The sequence below is a fragment of the Tiliqua scincoides genome, chromosome 1, assembly GCF_035046505.1.
Source record: "Tiliqua scincoides isolate rTilSci1 chromosome 1, rTilSci1.hap2, whole genome shotgun sequence".
In the NCBI taxonomy this organism is placed as follows: Eukaryota; Metazoa; Chordata; class Lepidosauria; order Squamata; family Scincidae; genus Tiliqua; species Tiliqua scincoides.
This window is the reverse complement of record NC_089821.1, coordinates 99,400,411-99,425,302: the sequence shown is the minus strand read 5'-3', so window position 1 is coordinate 99,425,302 and position 24,892 is coordinate 99,400,411. Positions and strand designations below refer to the sequence as shown.

General features: G+C 44.1%; 1 protein-coding gene across 1 annotated transcript in view; it reads left to right on the top strand.

The window, feature by feature from the left end:
* PLA2R1 (phospholipase A2 receptor 1) overlaps positions 1-16,534 on the top strand; it is a 59,470-nt gene extending 42,936 nt beyond the window's left edge. Inside the window, exons 22-29 of the mRNA XM_066634222.1 lie at positions 3,332-3,476; positions 6,005-6,243; positions 7,806-7,974; positions 9,370-9,510; positions 10,447-10,563; positions 13,064-13,240; positions 14,846-14,866; positions 16,172-16,534. Coding sequence (XP_066490319.1) covers positions 3,332-3,476; positions 6,005-6,243; positions 7,806-7,974; positions 9,370-9,510; positions 10,447-10,563; positions 13,064-13,240; positions 14,846-14,866; positions 16,172-16,392 — 1,230 coding nt within the window. The 3' untranslated portion in view covers positions 16,393-16,534. The remainder of the gene's footprint in view (positions 1-3,331; positions 3,477-6,004; positions 6,244-7,805; positions 7,975-9,369; positions 9,511-10,446; positions 10,564-13,063; positions 13,241-14,845; positions 14,867-16,171) is intronic.
* Positions 16,535-24,892: the final 8,358 nt, after the last annotated feature.

Genomic DNA, 24,892 nt, shown 5'->3' with positions numbered 1-24,892 from the left:
CTTCAATTATCCTCATATAGACTGGGTCAATTTGTGTTCTGGTCACGAAAGAGAGAACAGATTCCTTGACATGCTAAATGACTGTGCCTTAGAGCAGCTAGTCATGGAGCCCACCAGAGGACAGGTGACTCTGGATTTAATATTGAGCAGTACTCAGGACCTGGTTATAGATGTCAATGTTACTGAGCTATTGGGGAACAGTGACCATGCTGCAATCTGCTTTGATATACATGTCGGGGACAGAGTACCAGGCAAATCTGTCACAAAAACTCTTGACTTCCGACGAGCAGACTTCCCTCAAATGAGCTGGTTAGAAGGAGATTGAAAGCAGTGGCGTCACTAGGATTCGCGTCACCTGGTGTGGGAGGCCTGTGCGTCACCCCATGTAGTGGGTGGGGCAATACCCCAGGTGGGTGTGGTGATGTACCATCGCCCCACCCCCACCGGTTTTTGGCTGTATCTTTTGTTATAACACAGATATTTCAATGTGGTTTGTTTCATTGCATTCTGCATGAAATTACGCATTGATTGATATATAACATGATGGTCTTATTTCTCCAAATTCTGATTTTAGTGATTTTGAAAACTTGTAGAGTCTCTCTCACACACACACCTGTGTCAACTTACTAACAACTTATTGCAGCAGTTCTCAAACTTTTAGCACTGGGACCCAATTTTTAGAATGACAATCTGTCCAGGACCCATTGGAAGTGATGTCACGGTCAGCAGTGACATCATCAAGCAAATTAAAATAAATAATTATAAATAATTAAATTAAAATAAAATAATTAAATAAGGGGGAGCCAGCGCTGTTCCACCAAGCAAATCTACTCTGAAGTAAGTCCTAGTGTGGTCAATGGGGCTTACTCTCAGGAAAGTGTGGGTAGGATTGCAGCCTGTGAGCCCAATCCTATGTCTGTCTACTCAGAAGTTAGTCCCATAGTGGTCAATGGAGCTTACTCTGTAGTCTGCCTGCAATAACAACCCCCCAAAAAGAATCAATGAGATTTCCAGCCCTCCCCAGTGCCCAGTTTAAAGTTCTTCTATTTCAGGCACATCAGAATAAAGGCCCACCTGGCTTCACACGTGCAAAACAGAAAACTTTTCCCTTACCGTTCAAGCCTCTTTTTTGTTCTTTTTAGGGGGTGAGGCTGCCTTCTGGAGCAGCTCCATCAGATCAGGACCCTTCTGGTGTCCTCACATTCCCCTTTGCCTGGCCTGACCACCAGCCAAGGCACGTCTGCCTACTCACTCGAGAGTAAACGCGACTGTGAGGCTGCTTTGCTTTCCCTAGGGCTCCATACACTGGGAGGGAGGCAGTTGGGAGGGAGGAACCTCCTTCTCTGTTTTTGGGGGCTGTACTAATTGGATGAGGACCATTCTGACGTCCTTGGAGCCTCTCAGCCTGCCTCGACTAAGGCAAGTCCGCTTACTTGCGAGTAAATGCGGCCACGTGGCTTCATTTCGGGCTCAGACTCGCAACTGGCAGCTTCTCGGGTGTTTTTGGGGGGCTGCATTCATTGGATTGGGACCATTCAGGTGTCTTTGGATTCCTCTCAGCCTGCCCTTTCCAACGGACTATGGCAAGTACGCCTATTTGCGACTAAACGCGTGATATAGCTCACTTTCACTTTCTGTAGGGCTCCATGCATTTTTTTTTCTGGTTTTCTGGCCATAACTTTTGAACAAAAGGAGCTATTTCAATTCTGTTTTTTGCACTGCACTCCGCTGGCCATTCCGCATCCAACAGTGTTAGGCATGATGCAGTAGCTCCCTGCAGTAGTTATGGCATGATGCAGTACTATGGCATGATGCAGTAGTAGTAACCCTGTGATGTTAGCGCCTCCTCCCCCCAGGGTGCGTCACCCCCCCAGCGTCACCTGGTGTGGCCCGCACCCCCTAGCGATGCCAGTGATTGAAAGGGAAAGTAAAAAGAGTCCAATCTCTCCAGAGTGCATGGAGGCTGCTTCAAACAACAGTAATAGAGGCGGAGCAGAAGTGTATACTGCAAAGGAAGAAGGGCTCAACTAAGTCCAGGAGGGTGCCCGCATGGCTAACGAGCCAAGAGAGAGGCCGTAAAGGGCAAGGATTGAAACATACAAAATTATGCACTGGAAGGATAGAGTGGATAGAGAGATGCTCTTTATAGTCTCACATATCACCAGAATCAGGGGACATCTGCTAAAATTGAGTGTTGGGAGAGTTAGGACAGACAAAAGAAAATATTTCTTTACTCAGCGTGTGGTTGGTCTGTGGAACTCCTTGCCACAGGATGTGGTGATGGCATCTGGCCTAGATGCCTTTAAAAGGGGATTGGACAAGTTTCTGGAGGAGAAATCCATTACGGGTTACAAGCCATGATGTGTATGTGCAACTTCCTGATTTTAGAAATGGGCTATGTCAGATGCAAGGGAAGGCACCAGAATGCAGGTCTCTTGTTATCAGGTGTGCTCCCTGGGGCATTTGGTGGGCTGCTGTGAGATACAGGAAGCTGGACTAGATGGGCCTATGGCCTGATCCAGTGGGGCTGTTCTTATGTTCTTATGAGGATTGTATGCAGATTACTGGAAGAATGCTTGAAACAGCCAGACCTAAGCGCAGATCATTGAAGTGATGCCTCAGTTGGCTTCTTCTTCTGCATGCTGTGCTGATTAGAAGTGGTACAACAGGCCTTCTGTTTGTGCCATCTCAAAAAGATATTGTGGGACAAAGTACAAAGATGGGCTACCAAAGTGATTGGGGACTTCTTAGTATGGAGGAAAAGGGTGGGGGAAATTCAGTGTGGAGAAAGAGACGTTTATAGAAACATGTATATACTGTATGCAAAAAAAAAACGCAATTACAAAGAATGGCTACTAAAATAATCAGGGACTTTTTAGTTTGAGAAAAAAAAATGTGGGGCTGGGGTTGGGCACTAAGCCTGAGGAAGAAGAGAGAAGTTTATGCATAGTTTGGAAAGAACCTCAAAAAGTCACAATAAAAATTAATTTAAGACTAACTATAATTGACAAAATCATAAAATCCAAGGTATATCCTTCCAAGCAACTTATATCAAACATTTGCTGGACATATTTGCTCAGGTTAGGAGGAGTAAATATGATTTAAGTCTTTTTAAAAACAATGTTTTTTCATTAAACAGTTTCTGCTTTTTAATTTTTTTTAAACCTATCTTTCTTAGAATAAGTACCTTTTTTTTCCTAAAGTGCATTTTTAGATTACTATGTCAGAAGATTGATCTTCTGTATGCTTTCTCCTGATTATCATATTTATTGATAATGTCTTAAAAAGCAACCTAAGTAATTTGCATCATAATTTTCTATGTTAATTACAGAATGTCCATAATTACAGTGCTGAAACTCAAGAAAAAACTCCACTATGTACTTCAATATTAAATAACCCTAATTTCAGTTTAATGGGAAAATGGTACCTAGAAAATTGTGACAAGATTTATGGATTTGTCTGCCAAAAGGCTCAAGGTAAATCATTTTTTGTTTGTTTGCCTTATTTTTTTTTTTAGTTAGTGCAGTCAGTTTTATTATCTCTTTAATGTGATACATGATATGACCTCATACATGTAAATGACATCCTCCATTTCAGCTCATTTTCCTGGACCCAAAGAACCCAAAGCAAGTAGGGTTTGCAATGCTCAAAAAAGTCTACAAGAACACATGTGCTCCATTCACTTCTATTTTAAAGAAGGCTCATGTGCACAGAGTTCTCTATGCCACTTAGCATGAATACAACACCCCCATTCATGAGGAGATTCTGCATGAACACTACACCCTATTATGTGTGTACTGGCACTGCCTACATAATATATATCCATACTCCCTCATGAAAAATAACAAGGACACACGTAGGGTTAGTTTACAGTTTACTCTAAAATAGTCACCTCCATTCCTGATACAATGTGTGTATTTTCTGTAATGAGTTGTTAGCAATATCCCATATAAGATACTCCTGTAAATTTTCTAAATAAACTTCTATTAACAGTACAGCACTGATGATAAGATGGCATGAACTAATATACTAAACAAATGGTTCCCAAACATTTTTGCATCAGGACCCACTTTTTAAAACAACAGTCTATCAGGGCCCACCTAGCTTTACAAGACTTTTTTTTTAAGTTTCAGCTTTACTATGATGGGGGGACACCTTCTGGAGCACATATTGAGCTCCACATTCATTAGATTGGAACCATTTGGATGGCTTTGCATTCCCCTTTGCCTTTGATAGGAGCTGAGGCACATTTGCCTACTTGTGAGTAAACACATATGTGCTGCTCCATACCAGTTTCCATCAGGTTTAATACATTTTCCTTGTCAGCTTGTAGCGGGGACTTCATTCTCGAGTGTTATGGGGTCCTGAGTTCATTAGATTGGGACCATTCTGGTGGTGCTATATTCTTCTCGGTCTGCTCTTTGAAATGACTGAGGGCCCAATCCTATCCAAATTTCTAGCACCAGTGCTGCTGCAATGCAACCCCAAGGTAAGGGAACAGATGTTCACATATCTTGAGGAGGCCTCTGTGACTGCCTCCCCACCAAAGGATGCAATGCATGCCCCATTGGCACAGCTGCACCAGCACTGGAAAATTGAATGGAATTGGGTCCTGAGGCATGGTTGCCTGCTCATGAGTAAACACACATGTGGCTCAGTTTCATTTTCTATAGGGTTCAATACATTTTCCTAGTCAGCTCGCCAGTTTCACGACCCACCAACAATCAAGTCGCAACCCACTAGTGCAGTGGTTCTCACACATTTAGCATCAGGACCCACTTTTTAGAATAAGAATCTCTCGGACCCGCCGGAAGTGATGTCATGACTGGAAGTGACATCATCAAGAAGGAAAATTTTTCACAAACCTAGGCTGCAATCCTACCCATACTTACCCAGGAGTCAGTCCCATTGACTATCATTGTTAAAAGCATATACATAGTAACCTGCTAAAAGTATAGAGCTGTAACATTTCCCCAAATGCAGTCAAATACCATGGTAGCATTTCATACCATGGTATTGAAATGAATGGTGACCCACCTGAAATTGGCTTATGACCCACCTAGTGGGTCCCAACCCACAATTTGAGAAACACTGCACTGGTGGGTTGCTGCCCACAGTTTGGGAAACACTGTGCTAAACATATACAGCAACACTTAAACGAATGTTTAAAAAAATAATTCACCAAGCAGTTTACGGAACAAATTAAATGGACTCCAGAAAAAAACCTTCCTGTATTCAGGGTTTGAACCAACTGTCCAGTCAACTTTGAACAGGTCTGCCAAGATTATGATACTTTGAACAGATCTTTGAGAAGGATCTGAGACCCCAGCTCAGTGGAACAATAGTGGACATTGCTGCAGAGTTGGCCCAAGGGAGAGGAGCAATTATCAATCTTTAGGAAAAGAGCTAGACTTACATTGGGATGTGCTTCTGGAAACAATTCTGCAACATCAGGTTGAAACCCCATGAGCCCTACCCCGGTCATCTGCCGTCTAGAATTAGGATGGGGAGACAAATGAGTAAATGTTGTCACTCATCAAAATTGAGCAATGTTTTCAAATTCTGCCAGAAGAAATTAGGACGTTTCTCCAGTTTGATAGAGTCACAACCCCAATCAGGAGACATGGCAGTTGACAAGCATATCACAGAGGAAGTGGCAAGTTAGCCTAAGTGAAGTGGTTGTCAAGAGGGCACCTCCACACCTCATATGCAATCTCTTCCAAAACGATAGCAGCAAAACTTCTCTCCCCCCCCCCTCAATTCCTGGACTTTGTATTTCAAATCTTAATATGGATAAGAAGGAAAGTCTTAGTACGTGCAGTATGGATAAGTCAAAATCCTTATAGCGAACGTATAAAGAAGGAATAGTGTAATTTGTCATTTTCAGAGATGGCTGAAGCTTTTAGAAATGTTTTAAATTATGTTAGTGTGTACTAAGGTGGAAAGTTTGAATGACTGTTTAAGTGAAGTTTAAGTGACTTCTTATCTCCTTTTCTTGTAACAGATACATCTAGGTATGTCATAGACCCGTCAGTGATGTATCCAATACCAGATACTTTAGAATATGCAAACAAGACATATACATTAATCAGTGGGAATATGACTTGGTACATGGCTCTGAAAGCCTGTAAGGCAAATGGAGCTGAATTGGTCAGCATTACAGATCACTATCATCAAGCCTTCCTGACTGTCATCATAAATAGACTGGGCTATCCTAACTGGATTGGATTGTTCACTTCAGATGTAAGTATCTAAAATCTGTGCATACTCAGTACAAATTGAGCATATATGTTCAGGTGTAACTGAAGTAAAGATGTACTGTTTAAATTGCATAGATGTCAGCAAAATTGTATATGACAATGGATTTCAAATTCAGGTTCATTTAAATTAATATCAGAGTGCAGAAGTAGATCACAAATATCTCATTTTGTCACACAATTAGTAGTAATTGATACACCTCAGCAGTAATTGATGCACCTTAATTAGTAGTAATTAAGATACACCTCAGGCCTCACTAACTCACCAGCATAGGGCGCAATCCTAACCAACTTTCCAGCCCTGGCACAGCTGTGCCAGTGGGGCCTGTGCTGCATCTCGCAGTTGGGGGGGGTAGTCACAGAGGCCTCGTCAAGGTAAGACAATGTTTGTTCCCTTACCTCAGAGTTGCATTGCCCTTACCTCAGTACTGGAAAGTTGGTTAGGATTGTGCCCATAGTCATTCATGTATCAAAGTTAAATTATCTCAGGATGCAATCCTAGAAGGCACTTGGCAGATGCAAGCCTAGGAGTGTTGCAAATGTGCCGTAAAGCACTTTTGCGCCACTCTTCCAGGAGATGGCCAGCGCGCATCCATGCACCAGCCACCCTGTGCTGCCATGGGCCCTGGGGACAAGATGAGTTGTTTAGGCTGAGTTTGGCTGTCACAGGGGTCTGGGGGAGGCATTGGGAGGGCAAGGAGGAGGCAGGAGGGAGGTGTTTTGAAGTGGGGAAGGGCAGGTGGACAGGTGCTACCAGGGGTGGGCAGTCAGGGAGTGGGAGGTGGGACCAGGATCTGGCAGTTATGCTGGATCCTGACCCTGTTCCCAGGCTGCTTGGATTTACACCACCTTATCAGGTGGCACAGATCTGAGTAGACCCATTGGGGCCGCTGCAGCATGACATGGGTTAAGGGGAAACCTTTCCCCTTGCTTCAGGCTGCACCGCTTTTGGCCCCAACCTTGTGCTGGATGCAGTACAGGCCCAAAGGCCTGCCTGCTTCTAGTGCAAGTTAGGATTGCGCTTTCAATGAGATAAACCCCTGAAATACACATGGTGTTTACACACATGTAGTCCACAATACCCTGATTGCTAGAAGCATCTGAACATGAGACGTTTGTGTGCTGTTCCTCAATATGGGGGGCTCTATTTTTCTAAATGGCCAAGGTGCCACCAGAAACACCTAAGAAGCTGAACTTTGGCACATGCTGATTACTGAAGAAGTCTACTTCTACCAGCTGAAGTCTACATGCTGAGTACTAGAGAATCTTAAAAAAACAAAAAAGGAGACACCAGAAAACTATCATTGGCAAAGATGCTATGCTGGAATGGATAGGGACACTTGCTAACCCCTGCTAAATAAAAAAAAAGAGCTGTCACTTTAAAAATACCCCTTTAACCAATTAGGGGGCTTTCTTCACTATTGGTTTAGGCTCCTGCCATGGAAGAGAGAGGTTGGATTTGGAACTTTATGAAAAAGTGCAACAAATAAACATTTGCTTAATGAGAGCAAGATAAAGCAAGAGTTAATCCAATACTATTTGTGGCAGAGTGGGCTCAACTTTCAGTGGTCAGATGGTACCAAGCCATTCCTTACATTCTGGGCGGACGAAGAATCACAGACATTTGGAAGCTGTGTTTACATTGATATTAATGGACGCTGGAGAAGTACCAACTGTGAGAAGCTTTTGAAAGGAGCAGTTTGCCACATTCCACCTAGTAAGTCAGTTTTTTATACTGAACAATGGATTCTGCAAATCATACTCTCTGCCTTTTACATGACTTTTTCAAAGCAGAAGTTGAAAAGATGCAAGGACCCTGTTTTAGGCATTCCGTATTGCATGACAATTGGTTGCAAATATTCAGACTTTGTAATTGCATGCCAACCTAAGGAAAGAAGACAACTATCCCCAAAAACAAATGAAAAATGCAATGTTTCTATAATAGCACGGGCTGGCTTTTTTCTTGCAGGCAAGCATAAAAGTGATCAAGTGCAATAGCATACTTTAAGGCTATGGGGGGCGGGGTTACACAAGAAAGCACAGCATTAACTAAAAGCATAGAATTGCTCCATTTCCTTCCAGCTTTGTTAATTAACATAAGATATAGAACATACAGAATCCTGTTGTACAGTGTGGGACTGACACTGAGGGTCAAACTTCTTACTGGGAGTTCATAATTTCAATTAATAAATGGTATGTGTGCAGAAAATAAGGGTAAATGGTGGTGGAGGTTAGGGCGGTTTTAGAATTTTGTTCCATCACTGTTCTGACTAAGATTGCATTCTCCCTGTGCATATTTATGAGAGAAAAAACTTTTCATTAGCCAACAGAAGCTCTTTTTCTTCTGTAAGCAATGTGGGGAGGGGAGGAGACATGCAATTGGAGTCAGAACCATAGGAGAGGAAAAATTCAAAAACCTTCCTACTCCTTGCTGTGGTTTCTTCCATTTCACATGCCTGGTCCCCTGCTATTTAAAAACAGGCAGCCCAATCCTATGCTGTACTAGCGCCAGTGCTGCAACTGTAGGTAAGGGTAAATGTGCGTAAGGTGCATTTGCACTACCTAGGGAGTAAGTGATGCCAGTGGGAAGGCCTGCACCGCCCCTTCGATGCCACAGTCAAACCCTTGGCCACCAGCGAAGCCAAGGTAAGTGCCAAGCAGCATGAGGTGGGTGGCAGTAGGGCATGGGGAAAGTGTTCCTGGGGAGGGGGATGGCGGAGAAGAGCAGTATAGGGGTGGGACAGGTTGGGATGGGGTGGGAGTGCTGTGGTCCTCCTCCACTGAATCCTATCCTCCCTCCCTGGCTCAAAAAAAATGGGCTTCTCGAGTCTGCACCAGCTATATAGCTGGCATGGGTCTGAGAAGCTCCATTAAGTAGCCTGTTCAGATCCAGCACAGGATGCAGTTGTAGCAATTTAGTGCCACAGCTCCAGTGCTGGATATGATTGGCCTCTGAAAGGGGCAAAACACAGGCCAAATTATTCTTTCCCTATAACATGTAGTATTACCAGCTTATAATGTAGCTGTCTCAAACCATTGCCAAAGTTATAGGACCCTAAGAACAAGGCCCCCCCCCCCCCCGGCTGGGGCTAAACTCTTATTTCTGTCACAGAGCGAAAACCAACTGACTATAACAGATTGTGCAACAAAAGAGCCATCCCTTGGATAAAATATGAAAACAGTTGTTACAGCTTTTCCACAGTTTTAGAGAACTCAGACTTTGATGAAGCACTTGAATTCTGCAAAAAGCAAGGTAAATTGTATTTTAATTATGCAGTGAACAGTTAGCCAAGGTTTTATGGCCCTACTTTTTAAAATATATAATGCTCTTTTCACAGTTTAAGATATGTTTTGTAGAGAAATATTGATCATTTGTTGATGATGATAGCTGCAGTGGATACAATCCAGAGAAAGCTAGGTACATCCCAGTCTGTGCCAACATAGTGAGACTGGGACATGTATAAGTAAGATCATGACTGTATAGAAACAATGAAGAATGTTTTATCCAAATGCATTCGGCATTCCAATGAATTAGCATTTCTGTGTTCCACTTTGGGGCTTGCTCCTCTTTTTCACTCTGGTGTTGCCCTGCTTCTGTTTCTATGCCACACATAACATTTTTTGTACATGAGACTAGGTTCCCTATAGAAAATATTTATTTATTTAAGGAATATATATCTTATACATGCAGCGCAATCCTATCTTGCGCTGGAACAGGCAGGCCAGAAAGCCTGCACTGTATCCAACGCAAGCTTGGGGCCCAAAGTGTCTCAGCCAGAGGTAAGGTGAAACTCTTCCCCTTACCCCCAGTAAGCCACTGCAGTGCCAGTGGGTCTCTTCGGACTTGCGCCACCTCAGGAGGTGGCATAATTCCGAGAAGAGTGGAACCACTTGCAGGCGCTCCACACTGCTTGGTAACGGGCTAGGATCTCGCATATCTTCTGGGTCCCAGCCTGCGTCCTGCTCCCCACCCACCTCCAGGATTGGTGGTAATTTGTAGGGCACAGGTGTGGAACAGTTAGTTGCCTTTTTCTCCTTAAAAAAACCCTAAATAAATGGGTGATGCCTTAGATGGAATTGAAAGCAGCCCTTTCAATATGTAAATAAATACCTTCCAATGAAATGTTCCTGATATTCTAAACATAATCGTATAATGACACATCTGGTACACAAATATTTTAATCTTCAGGTTCTAATCTTCTGACTGTAAAAGATGAAGATGAAAATGCCTTTCTTCTGGAAGAGCTGCATTCTTTTGGATCCTCAGTTGAAATGATTTGGCTGAACATCCAATTTCTTGCTGAGAGTAAGTATAGGAAAAAGAGAGAATTGATCAGTTGCATTAGTCCATATATGGCTATTGGAAATATTTATGCCATTTCTTTATGGGTAAGTTGTCTGGTATTGGCCAACCAATAAAATTCTTTACCACATTCTCGACTACTTGATCACTTAGTTCTTTCGGATATCTGCCCACGAAACAGACTGATTTCTCAGTTTTATTATGACCAGCTAGTGAGTTCCTGGGCTCTAAATATTATGCTTGATATATAGATACCTGCTGTCAGGGTGCCGTCCGCCCCGCCAGACCCGGACTTACCTTGCAAGGGGGCCAAGGAGACACAAGGGGAAGGTAGCTTGGCCAGGCAAGAGGGAGAGCCGCCTGGCTCAGTCAAGTCTGCCTAACAGCCTCCCACATCCCCAGCTTGTGGGAAGAGGCCTGCTGACAGGGCACCTCTCCCTGACTGGAGCACCTGGTGTTGGGGAGAAGGAGGGAGGCCTGAAGGACCTGAACCAGTAAGAGGTCAGGAAGGAGGGGGAGACAAGGGAGGTAATACCAGGAAGAGAGGCCCTGGGCGGGGTCCCTTTTTTGCCCTTCCCAGTAAGGAAGGGGTGGGGCTGGAGGAGGAAGAAGCCTATATAGGAGGCCCATGATGAGGGCAGAAAAGCCAGGACTGGAGAGGCAGGAGGCTGCCGCCTAGGACCCAGCCTCAAGGGTTATGCCAGGGAGGAGGACCAGGGTGACTTAACCCCCTCCCCCTGAGCCAACCTGAGGCCTCCTGAAAGGCCCCAGACCGGGACCATCCCCAAGCAGATTCTCCCTCAGCCCGCCTGACACCCTCACATCTGCAAAGAAAATCAGGTCTGCCCACCCCCAGGACTGCCCCCCTTGCTACCAAGCATGCTCTAAGACAGAGGTTCTCAAACTGTAGGTTACAACCCACCAGTGGGCCACAACCCAATTTTTGGTGGCAGTCAAAAGATTTAGAATCACTACTCTAAGAGATATGTAACACATGCATGCTGGGGAAATCTGTTGTGTGTGCAGGGACTAAGTGCAGTGGCTCATGGCACGACTCAATGGAGTGGCATGGAATTAGGAGGGAGGCAAAGTTAAAGGTGAAAGGATAGGTGGCTTTTATTGTGAGAATAAGAAATCAATAACTTTTCTTTTGGAAAGAAAATGTAATTGGTGCACACAACAATCATTCACACAACTAGGCATCAGTGGTTTCTAGGTTAGAAGGAAAGAGAAAATCCTTATAAGGATAAGAGGGTATGCTGTGGCACAGAGGAGGAAAGATTGGAGGAGAAGCAAATGTAGGGAAATTAGGAGTGTACCCTGAATTGGGGGAAGAGGAACTGAAGAACCAGGGATTATGTGGTAGTGGGAAAGGAGGGGGAGGAGAGAGAGACAGGCAGGAGAAGTTGAGAGCACTCAGGTTAGACCTAGACTCCCACATGCACACGAAAAGTCACATAAACCAAAGGGGGGAAAAGAAACACTAAGCATATTATTAGTTGCTCACAAAACACAGAAGATGGAAGGAGTTTGCAGGCCAGCAGAGTTGGTTACCAAAAACCAAGGTTACTTATCCGTATCTGCTAATGTGAGTTTGCAGTGTTGCAGAGACTATGGGGCTGGAGTGGCAAGACACAGCAGCCTCATGGTTGAAAGGTGGGGAGAATGGCAAGAAAAGGCTTGAAAAGCAAGCCCAGGAGGGCTAGGCAGTAGCCTATGTTCAGGGAGGAAAGCAAACGAGGGAGCAGAAATTGCTTTCCGAAAGCAAGGATTCATTGAGAGTTGGCTCAGTGGGTGCATGAGCAAGGGCTGGTGGAAGAAATGTAGTTCAGCAGGAGCTCAAGCAGCAGCCTGCAGTAGCACTTGAGAGAAGGGTGCAGAGAAGAGGAAGGAATGGTTTTGTAATACCTGTCCTGGGTGCTGGTTAGCACAGAGGTTCTCGGGTAGCAGAGAGAGTGAGGGGGGGGCACGATGCAGCACCAGCAGATTACTGAGCAATCAGAAGAACATAAGAGGAGCCTTACTGGATCAGGTCAAGGGTCCATCTAGTCCAGCTTCCTATATTACATAGTGGCCCACCAGATACCACAAACAGCAGCAAGAATGGGTGAAAGATGGGTCATTGCCAGTCAGTGCGGACAAAACTGAGCTAGACAGACCAGTGGTCTGACTCTGTAGAAAGTAGCTTCCTATGTTCTTTCCCATCCTCCAGGATATCCTGATGGACTGGAAATGCAAACAGAAACACTGTAGCATCTTGCCTCTGTGTCCTCCTGCAATAGTTGGTTAAAATACATTTAAAATGGTCCCTATTCAGAAAACAATGTCCTAAATGCATCTAGTGCGAATTAGTATTCTTATAGGTGCTAGCAATAGAAAGATATGAATTTTCAATTCTGATGTAAGCAAATATTTGGATAGGAAAAAGACAGCAAAAACTGTGGGCCCTGGCATTCTGGGATACACACAGGCTATTCAGTTACTTCAATATTTTTGCTTATAGATAACACAGTTGAATGGTTTGATGGCTCTCCCATCCGATATTCAAACTGGGGCATCAAGAAACCTGAACTGGGTCAGCTGAAAGGAAATGTTTGCATTGCTTTGAGGACCTCAGATGGAGTCTGGCAATTATCACCCTGCCAAGAAAAAAAAGGATTTGTATGTAAAACCAATGCAGGTATGAGTCCATCTTTAAAACAGCCCACAACTGTCTTCCTCTGTACATTCTAATATTCCTCTTCTCCTTCAGTTAATTTCTTTTACACCTCTGATAGTTATTGGGCATAGTGACAATGATTATCACTGCCCCTTCTTTCAACATTTAACCTATGCCATCCTGTTTCCTAAGGGGCATTGGTGCTATTGCAAACAGTCCGGAATCAGAAATATTCCTCTCTAGAAAAAACTTAGCAATGATCTGGGTTTCTCTCTAAGAGAAAATGAAAGGAATTCAGTTTTAATTTTTTTTTTTAAGTATAATTTTTATAGCACACCTACTCACTGGAAGAAATAAACCCAATCTGTTTTCATAAGTGCTGACTTGTGAGTTACTGCTTTCTTTAAAATCATAAGTTCTTTGTGGGTGTGTTCTCTAACACACAGACAAACCCCAGTCCCTTTTCTGGCTTTTGAATGTACTATATTCAGCTCCAGAAACATATTGATGAAAATCATAGGCTTCTGCTTAGATTAATGGAGACATTTCCATTGGTGTATTGCTATTTATAGTTTAGTCATATCCTTTTGTGAAACCTGTTGGGCCTCTAATTAAAAGAAGAGAACTTGGTACCTAATACTGTGAGAAACAGCCTATTACAATGTATTGAATACAAGAGTGACCTTAATCAAATCACCAAGATTTTCTCTTTCTTGGTGCACCACCTATGAAATGGAATATTTAGCACATTCTGCCATTATAGCACTTTCATGCCATTTACTTGGTAGTGACCAAAAATCAGCTCTAATAGCATGCCAACTTCAGGGGGAGCCCTATCTGCATGATAGATTAACTAGCAAGATACCCATCAAATGATGGAAATGTGTTTGGAAATGTGACTATAAAGCTGAATTGTTCCAGGGTGAGGTGGGTGGATAAACTTCCCAGCTGGCCTTGTCCACCTTTTTTATATTTTCTCCCTGTCTATGTCTGGATTGTTGCCAGTGCTTCATCTGCACCTTTAGCTCAGGCCCTGTGGCCTTCTTGTTTTTTGTACCATTCAGTTGTAGCTCTTTATGGCCACGTTAGCAAAATAACCAGTAATGCATTGGAATATGTATTGAAATGTGGCTACAGAAGTGGGCAGCAAGTGAATGGCTGGATGAGTGGCAGACCTAATTTCCCTCTACAGCTAGCTTTGCATCATCTTTTCTTTGATTCTTGCATCTCTAGTAGGTTTGTCTCCTTTTTCCCCCCAGGTGGTTTCTTAAATCTTTTAAAGTCTCTGACAGACAGTACAGGTTACTGCAGCTGTTGTGGAATTTACAGTATGAGTAGCTTAGCAGTTGGTGTTTGCAGTTTTTGGACATGCAATTCAAATAAGGCAAAGAGAAGAGGGAGTAGATTGATCTATGGGCTGGTGATGTCATAACTGCACTTCACTTTGCATTGAAAAGCCTATTTATTTCTGCAGTTTCTTGAGTGATTGGGAAAGTGAGAGGACTTTCTTCTAGGCAAAAAGATATGAAAACACAATTGTTATCTTTCTGTCTTTCTCAGCTACTTACATTACTTCTCTTGCCCACACTGGTGAAATGGTTCAAGGGAAGGAAGGATGATGAACAGAATTAGATGCAGTTGCAAAATGTGTGATGAAATGGCAATTTCATTGTTACATTGTGCACTAGGTCATAGCTAAGTGCAGGAGTTGTTTTTATACAGTCACCCTATCAAACCCTGACCCTGCACTGATTATTGTGTTTGCTTGAACAGTAAAATTATACTTCACTTTCCAGTGGGATTCCCTCTCAAATAATTCCTAACTTCCTCAAATCATTAGCAGTTATTTTCATTCCAAGTAATGTATTTAGGACTGGAGTGCCAGTTAGTTAATTTTTATATACTCTGGGTCATGCACTATATATTAATCACAATCATAATTAAAATCAAAAGCATTTTTATTGATAAAAGGATAGATAACAGGCAGCCCAATCCTGAGCTGCCCAGGGCACCCAGGCACGGCGGCACTGAGAATGGCTGCCGCCGAATCCTGTGCACCCCAGCCTACTGTGGGAGGCACCTTGTCTTTCGTCCCCTTCGTCCCCTTCTCCCGGGTAAGGTAATCAGCCCCACAATGAGGCTACTCACTTTACCGCCGACCAAAAGTTCGGCAGTAAGGTAAAGGCGCTCGTGTAGGGCACCGAGCCCTACACGAGTGCCTTGGATCCTGCGGAGTGGAGCTCTGCGGATCCGCCTCCCTCCCTCCCCCAGGCACGCCTCCAGCCCACCCCCTTCCCACATCACGCCTCCACGTCTCGCCTCCTCACTCCTCCACGTCATGCCCTCTCTCTGCCCCCGCTGACCTCCCCCCTCCCCAGAATGCCTCCTCCCCACCCCCGTCCCGCCGCTACTTACCGTACCGGGGCTCAGCAGTCCATGAGACCACCGAGCCTCAGAGGCTGGGCTACCACCCTGCACAAGCCCAGCACCGGCCAATGATGAGGCTCGCAAATGTGCCGCCGAGCACAGGATTGGGCTCTTAGTAACAATTTTACCAAACGTTGTTAAACTGGAACTGTTTTTTGCCTGTAGTTCAGGCAAAAGTTGGTGTTAAGGCAAAAGTTGAGTTTGGTATTGACTCACCAGATATGTCCTTTTGGTGTTCTAATTCTGACAAATGTAGAACTTTTTGTTGGTCCATATTAACATTTTCTCTGCATATCTATTTTAAGCAATGAATTGTGTAAGCCAACTTCCACACAATGTTCAACAACGCAAGGAGTTAATTTTGGATTCTTTTTCAGATTATCATGAGGTTACAATAAAAACAGTGCAAGGTATGTTTCACAGTAACTTTACGAAATTTAATCATAGCATAACAATTGTAGCTAACACTGTGTTGTATAATTTCAGTTGCCAATGCAGTATTTTTTCTTCTCATCCTTTTTTCAGTGTCGTATCACAAAATTGCAGTCATGGCTGTATTGACAACATTGGTGACAGCTATCAGTGCTGCAGCTATATGTTGGTGGTGCATGCACAAACCCAGTGGTTTGACCACTAGGAGAATCCTGCAGTTCAGAAATGTTCGTCCTGTAGAAGCAAAGGCTGAAGTTCCTATGATTGAAGAAAGTATCCTCATTTCTGATCTTGAGAGGAATGATGATCTTTAATGCTACCATAATGAGGACTGTATGAGCAAATATGTTAGAGCGGATCTCCTATTTAATCAGAGGAGCAACTGTCCCTCTTCACCCCAACATCTTTTCTAGTGGCTTTTCTAGTGGCTGTTTCCTGGTGTTTCTTCTGCATATTTACAGGTTGTGAGTTCCTTTGGCACAATCTATTGATTGATTTAGCTATGTAAACCACCGAGTGAACTCTTTTTGTTGCAGAGTGGTATATAAATATTTATAATCATCTCTTTTTAATAAAATAAAGCTTTCTACAAATGGAGTTAATTTCAGGAACTGTTTATAGCTTAGAATGAGCTCATCATAGGCATCAATCAATGTTAAACTAAAAACATTTCAGTATGGGATGATTCTGTTCAACCTCACCATGCTATGTTCATTGCAGTATACAGACTGAAATTTCTGGAGGCAACTGCATGACTGGAAATATTGGATGTTATCAGTATGTAGTGTCCTGTGTATGCTGGAAGGGTGTTTTTTCGTTTGTTTGTTTTTTTGCAAGATCAAGGTTCTTGGAAACTTACCTGCACTTTTTTCATGTTTACAAGCTCCTGATGATATGCATTTGTGCATGTGTATCTGAGCTGTAAAGAAAAAAATAAAAAGCTTCTTTTAAAATTGTGAAGAACTTTTTCTGCCTCTTCAAGCATGTCCCAGGAGGCAAAATTCTTTTGATATTAGGATGACAAATACAGCTCATTTTTCCTATTGCCAGTGACACATATAAATAGTAGAAATGGATTAATTTGGAAACTTTAAAGCCATTATTGTGAAAACAGAATTGGGCCGCGTAACCTTGTTGTGATACAATTCTGCATAATATACAGCAGATGTGCACACATGTGCACACACCCCCAACCAAAACAAAGAAACCCCCAACCTGAAAACAAAACAGCCACTGGTGTTAAATACAGCAATCACTGTCTCATTTATTACCCTAGAAGGGTATAAAATTCCAAGTTAAGGAAGATATGTGGCAAACATATCTTTGCAGCTTAGAAGAATAATTGGTCTATCTATCCAGATGGTAAATGAGAAGACATACAATTAAAGTTCTGTGCAAGTGGTTAAGTTCTAATGACTAGGCCTCCAAGGAGGGAAATTTGCATCAGAAGGAAGGGAGTAGGGGTGAGTGCGGGAGAAAAAAACTACTACAGGTTAATCTGTACTTGTCCTCCATTTAGAAGTATTTCATCTGATAAGCACAATACCCAAAAATGAATATGCAACCAAGGCATATATTGTTTGACTACAGCTACCTTTGTTGTGGCTGACAAGAAGGGCTGCATTCGGCAGGGGAAAGTATTGTCAAAACTATACAGATGACACATGATGTCGGTTTGGCTATGGCTAAAACGTAACTGTAACAAGGATCAAATAAGGTCAGTTGAAAAGTGTGGTTCAGTGTTTTTCATAACAAAACAGATGTTTTTACACACACTGTGTGTGAAAGAGAAACTGCATTCTTCTGTTTGCTTGTATAGTTGACGTGGGCAAGTGTAGACAGGAGGTCCTGGAGGCCAAATTTAGGCTATTAGGTAGGAAGCTAAAACCCAGCACCTCAAAGGTAGCGTTCTCAGAAGTGCTTCCTGTTCCACGCGCAGGGCCAGCTAGGCAGGCGGAGATCAGGGGTCTCAATGCATGGATGAGACGGTGGTGTAGGGAGGAGGGGTTTCGATTCGTTAGGCACTGGGGAACGTTTTGGGACAAGCGGGATGGGCTTCACTTGAATCAGAATGGAACCAGACTGCTGGTGCATAACATTAAAAAGGTGGCAGAGCAGCTTTTAAACTGATCCCTGGGGGAAGGCCGACAGGAACAGAGGGGCATCTGGGTTGAGACTCCTCATCCCTATGGGACGAGGATGGGGAGGTTAGAGAACAACAAGGTAAAGGCAGAGTAGGAGAAGAAATTGGGAATGGTAGCATGATGGGATGTGATAGACGGTTTGGCACAATGAGAGGATGCGGGGACAAAGGAGCTAATAAGCAGCCCATCCTGGGGCATTCCATGTACAAATGCTTTTATGCAAATGCCTGAAGTGTCCAAGCAAAGTTGGGAGAACTGGAATGTCTGGTGACTAGGGAAAACATTGACACAGTGGGCATAACGGAAACCTGGTGGAATGCGGAGAATCAGTGGGATACCGCAATCCCGGACTATAAACTCTACAGGAGGGACAGGGAGGGACGTGTTGGAGGTGAGGTGGCCGTTTATGTTAAGGAAGGGATAGAATCCAGCACAGTAGAGATTGAAGGCAGGTCCGACTCCACCATAGAATCTCTGTGAGTTAAATTACCAGGCCTGAGGAGTGATGTAATACTGAGGGCATACTATCGTCCTACAGACCAGAAAACGGAAGGGACCTTGAAATGAGGAAACAGATCAGGGAAGTGACAAGGAGGGACAGGGTTGTGATCATGGGGGACTTCAATTATCCTCATATTGACTGGGTCAATTTGTGTTCTGGTCACGAAAAGGAGACCGGATTCCTTGACATGCTAAGTTACTGTGCCTTAGAGCAGCTAGTCATGGAGCCCACCAGAGGACAGGTGACTCTGGATTTAATATTGTGCGGTAATCAGGACCTGGTTAGAGATGTCAATGTTACTGAGCCGTTGGGGAACAGTGATCATACCGCGATCCATTTCGACATGCACATTGGGGGAAGAATAGTGGGCAAATCTCTCACAAAAACCCTTGACTTCTGACGGGCGGACTTCCCTGAAATGAGAAGGCTGGTTAGAAGGAGGTTGTAAGGGAAGGTAAAAAGAGTCCAATCTCTCCAGAGTACATGGAGGCTGCTTAAAACAACAGTAATAGAGGCCCAGCAGAGGTGTATACCACAAAGAAAGAAGGGCTCGACTAAATCCAGGAGGATGCCTGCATGGCTAACCAGCCAAGTTAGAGAGGTCGTAAACAGCAAGGAAACTTCCTTTCGTAAATGGAAGTCTTGCCCTAATGAGGAGAATAAAAAGCCACATAAACTGTGGCAAAAGAAATGTAAGAAGGTGATACATGAGGCCAAGAGAGACTATGAGGAATGCATGGCCAGCAACATTAAGGGGAATAATAAAAGCTTCTTCAAATATGTCAGAAGCAGGAAACCCGCCAGAGAAGCGGTTGGCCCTCTGGATGATGAGGGAGGGAAAGGGAAGATAAAAGGAGACTTAGAGATGGCAGAGAAATTAAATGAGTTCTTTGCATCTGTCTTCACGGCAGAAGACCTTGGGCAGATACCATTGCCCGAACGGCCCCTCCTGACCAAGGAATTATGTCAGATAGAGGTTAAAAGAGAAGATGTTTCAGACCTCATTGATAAATTAAAGATCAATAAGTCACCGGGCCCGGATGGCATCCACCCAAGAGTTATTAAGGAATTGAAGAATGAAGTTGCTGATCTCTTGACTAAAATATGCAACTTGTCCCTCAAAATGGCCACGGTGCCAGAGGATTGGAGGATAGCAAATGTCACACCGATCTTTAAAAAGGGAAGGAGGGGGAACCCGGGAAACTATAGGCCGGTCAGCCTAACATCTATACTGGGTAAGATGGTGGAATGCCTCATCAAAGATAGAATCTCAAACCACATAGACGAACAAGCCTTGCTGAGGGAGAATCAGCATGGCTTCTGTAAGGGTAAGTCTTGCCTCACAAACTGTATAGAATTCTTTGAAAAGGTCAACAGGCATGTGGATGCAGGAGAACCCGTGGACATTATATATCTGGACTTTCAGAAGGCGTTTGACACGGTCCCTCACCAAAGGCTACTGAAAAAACTCCACAGTCAGGGAATTAGAGGGCAGGTCCTCTCCTGGATTGAGGCCTGGTTGAAGACCAGGAAACAGAGAGTGGGTGTCAATAGGCAATTTTCACAATGAAGAGGTGAAAAGCAGTGTGCCCCAAGGATCTGTCCTGGGACCGGTGCTTATCAACCTCTTCATAAATGACCTGGAGACATGGGTGAGCAGTGAGGTGGCTAAGTTTGCAGAAGACACCAAACTTTTCCGAGTGGTGAAGACCAGAAGTGATTGTGAGGAGCTCCAGAAGAATCTCTCCAAACTGGCAGAATGGGTAGCGAAATGGCAGATGCGCTTCAATGTCAGTAAGTGTAAAGTCATGCACATTGGGGCAAAAAAGCAAAACTTCACATATAGGCTGATGGGTTCTGAGCTGCCTGTCACAGATCAGAAGAGAGATCTTGGGGTGGTGGTGGACAGGTCGATGAATGTGTCGACCCAATGTGCGGTGGCAGTAAAGAAGGTCAATTCTATGCTTGGGATCATTAGAAAAGATTTTGAGAACAAAATGGCTAATATTATAATGCCGTTGTACAAATCGATGGGGAGGCCACACCTGGAGTATTGTGTCCAGTTCTGGTCGCCGCATCTCAAAAAAGACATAGTGGAAATGGAAAAGGTGCAAAAGAGAGCGACTATGATCATTACTGGACTGGGGCACCTTCCTTATGAGGAAAGGCTACAGCATTTGGGCCTCTTCAGCCTAGAAAAGATTGAGACATACAAAATTATGCATGGGAAGGATAAAGGGGATAGAGCGATGCCCTTTACACTCTCACATAACACCAGAACCAGGGGACATCCACTAAAATTGCGTGTTGGGAGAGTTAGGACAGACAAAAGAAAATATTTCTTTACTCAGTGTGTGATTGGTCTTTGGAACTCCTTGCCGCAGGAAGTGGTGACGGCATCTGGCCTGGATGCCTTTAAAAAGGGATTGGACAAGTTTCTGGAGGAAAAATCCATTATAGGTTACAAGCCATGATGTGTATGCGCAACCTCCTGATTTTAGAAATGGGCTCTGTCAGATGCAAAGGAGGGCGCCAGGATGCAGGTCTCTTGTTATCTGGTGTGCTCCCTGGGACATTTGGTGTGAGATACAGGAAGCTGGACTAGATGGGCCTATGGCCTGATCCAGTGGGGCTTTTCTTATGTTCTTATAGTTGGATCATTTAGCTTGAGAAGTATTTTTTAAAAGTTACTAGGCCTTATAATGCACAGGTTTTTCATCTCTACTGCTCCTACTCTGCATGCATAATTTGTAGTATTTTCAGAAGCAATGTAGAATCATGTATTTACTTAAATTATAATACATGCAAATTTCATTTTGTTTACCTTTCCTTTTGAAAATAAATAATACACACAGACTATCAATAAAGACTGCTGTTCTAGTCTGCACTTTCACCTGCTCTCATCTCTCATTGTTGACTTCGCTAACGGGATAAAGAGGGATCTTTTAAGTGGTTGTTCTCATATTTAGTAGAGGAAGAGCAACTGCCTGCCCAGACAATGGCCATTGCAAACATGCTATAATGCATGTTGAAGCAGCTGGGAAGGGAGAAGCACCAGTGGGGAGGCCAGTGCCAATCGGTGCTGGGCCTCCATGCTGGCGCAGTACGCTGGGTACCCGTGAGCAGTGAGTATGCTGCTCTGTGGAAAGGCATTCCTAGGTGTGGGGAAAGGCAGAGAGGAGTGCTTCTGGGTGGGGGTGGGCAGCCTGTGAGGCAGTTCAGGCCCTGGAGGGGAGAATGGCAGAGTCTGTCACCTGACCCTCTCCCCTCTCCCACATCTGAAAGCCCAACACAGGCTATTTGAATCTGCACCAGTGATTTTGCTGGTACAGATTCACGTAGACTCATAGGGACTGCAGGGGTGCTAGTTGGGGTAAGCGAACCAATGTTCCCTTATCCCAAGAAGACCTCCGGCTGCTTCTCCTGCCCACAGGATACAGTGGCAGCCATTTCAGCACCATTTTACCACTGGGTGGGCAGCATAGGATTGGGCTCTAAAACAGACAATTTCAGCTTCGTCCAGAAACAGCTAACCAAGTAAGGAGCTGCAAGCCCTATACGTACCTCTGAGCAGTGTCCATTTTTAGCATAGCAGATTTGGAGGCTGCAATTGTAAGGCTCAGCTGCTGGAATAAAAATTCCTCTGACTCTGCCTGATGTCAGATCATCTCTTTCTAAGGAACTTCATTCCCCCTTTCAAGTATTTTGTGCTGCTTAGGAGGGCCTGCCTCTCAGTTTGAGAACTACCACCTTTGGATCAATTTTTGTAAAAAACCAACCCACCTACCTAAATATAGGCTATTGAACACTTCTGTGTGACAACACTACACATCACATAATTATTCCTAACCATTTGCAAGATCTAGAAAAATCCACAAAACCGGCAGGGGAACATTGTCACTCTTGTGTATGTAGAGCAGCCATTTTCAACCTTTTTCATTTCATGGCACGCTGACCCGGCACTGAAATTGTTAAGGCACACCATCAATATTTTGACAATTGACAAGGCACACCACACTGACAGCAGGGGCTTGCATCCCCCAGTGGCCCTACTAACAAATGATCCTCTCCCAAACTCCCACATTGTAATGGAAGATCAGAAGATCATCAGGTGGATGATGTGATGTTGACAGCTCTGGGAAGGGAAGGGCTGGCTCCACAGCTGTAATCAATCAAGGCCAATGGAGACTCTGATGGACACCTGAGCTTCATTTGACCTTGATGGAACTTTGAATGGACATGGACTGAAGGGATGACTCACCTGAGCCTAATTTGGACTTAACAAGGAGCTAGCTCACTGCTGAGCTGCATTTTGGATAATGGGACATCCAAGGATAAAAGGCAGCTTCAGAAGGAGCAAAGCCCCAGACCAAAGGCTACCCTGACCCAGAGGGAATCTGACCAAGAGTGACCTGATCCAGACTTATGCTATACCAGGACTTCAGACCTACAGGACATGGATGGACCAGGACCTACAGGAGAAGGGGACTGCCAGGACTCTGCTACAGAGGAAGGGACTCTGCTGCAGTGGACTGCTACAGGAAGGATTGGATTGGATTGGACTGGACTGTGCTTTGGAGACTAGATTGGACTTTGACTGGTGGCTTCAGACCTTTACCCACTGAGTTAAGTGGAGTTTTGGGGAGGGAAAGTTTCTGGACAATAGGACTTGCAGGGAGTGTCAGTGTTTGTAGTAATGTGTGTGTTGGCAACCTTCAGTCTCGAAAGACTATGGTATCGCGCTCTGAATGGTGGTTCTGGAACAGCGTCTAGTGTGGCTAAAAAGGCCGATTCGGGAGTGACAATCCCTTCCACACCGGGAGCAAGTGCAGTCTGTCCCTGGTCTGTCTCCCTGGCTATGGGCCTTTCTTCTTTGCCTCTTTGCCTCAGACTGTTGGCCAAGTGTCTCTTCAAACTGGGAAAGGCCATGCTGCACAGCCTGCCTCCAAGCAGGCCGCTCAGAGGCCAGGGTTTCCCACCTGTTGAGGTCCATCCCTAAGGCCTTCAGATCCCACTTGCAGATGTCCTTGTATTGCAGCTGTGGTCTACCTGTAGGGCGCTTTCCTTGCACGAGTTCTCCATAGAGGAGATCCTTTGGAATCCGGCCATCATCCATTCTCACAACATGACCGAGCCAACGCAGGCGTCTGTGTTTCAGCAATGAATACATGCTAGGGATTCCAGCACGTTCCAGGACTGTGTTGTTTGGAACTTTGTCCTGCCAGGTGATGCTGAGGATGCGTTGGAGGCAGCGCATGTGGAAAGCGCTCAGTTTCCTCTCCTGTTGTGAGCGAAGAGTCCATGACTCGCTGCAGTACCGAAGTGTACTCAGGACGCAAGCTCTGTAGACCTGGATCTTGGTATGTTCCGTCAGCTTCTTGTTAGACCAGACTCTTTGTGAGTCTGGAAAACGTGGTAGCTGCTTTACCGATGCACTTGTAGCAATAGATTTGTTTAATTGCTATAGATAAGGAGTTGTGTTCCTTTCTTTGCACACCACAGCTGTGTCTAGAGATAAGGACGTGTTAATTAGCCAAAAAGTGGGCATTAGAAGGGAGTTGGAATATTTGAACGGGACAAATTGGCGTAGCAGGATAGGGAGAATTTGGGCAAAACAACCATCTGTGGTACACCAGTGTTTCACAGTGGTTGAAAATGGCTGATGTAGAGCATTTACTCTACCCCAAACATGCCATAATGTTAAAATTTGTGTTACTGATCCTTTGCATTTCTGCTATTGTATTCTGCAAAGTTTTATACATTCATTCTCCAGCCACATGTCAGCATTTTGGGAAAGTTTCAGTTTGATAATCAGTCAAGCTTGCCAGCATCAAGCTATTTCAAATGAACAGTGAAACAAACATCCTTGAAGCCTATGCTAAAGAATGCTGACTAAAGAGAATGCATCTTTTGTTTAGTTTTCAAGTCCAGCATCATGCTTTCTTACTTTTTTGGGTTACTTAAAACCTTGTTTATTTAAGAGGGACTTATACAGCACGTACACCACATTAAGAAAGGCTCAAACAAGCCCATGAGGATGCCAGAGTGGTTAATAAGCAAAGTAAGGAAGTTATGAAAGGCAAGAGAACTTATTTTATCTTGTTCAAATGATGGAAATAAAAAAGAGCATAATCCTATCATGTTTATTCACAGTAAGTCCCATTGTGT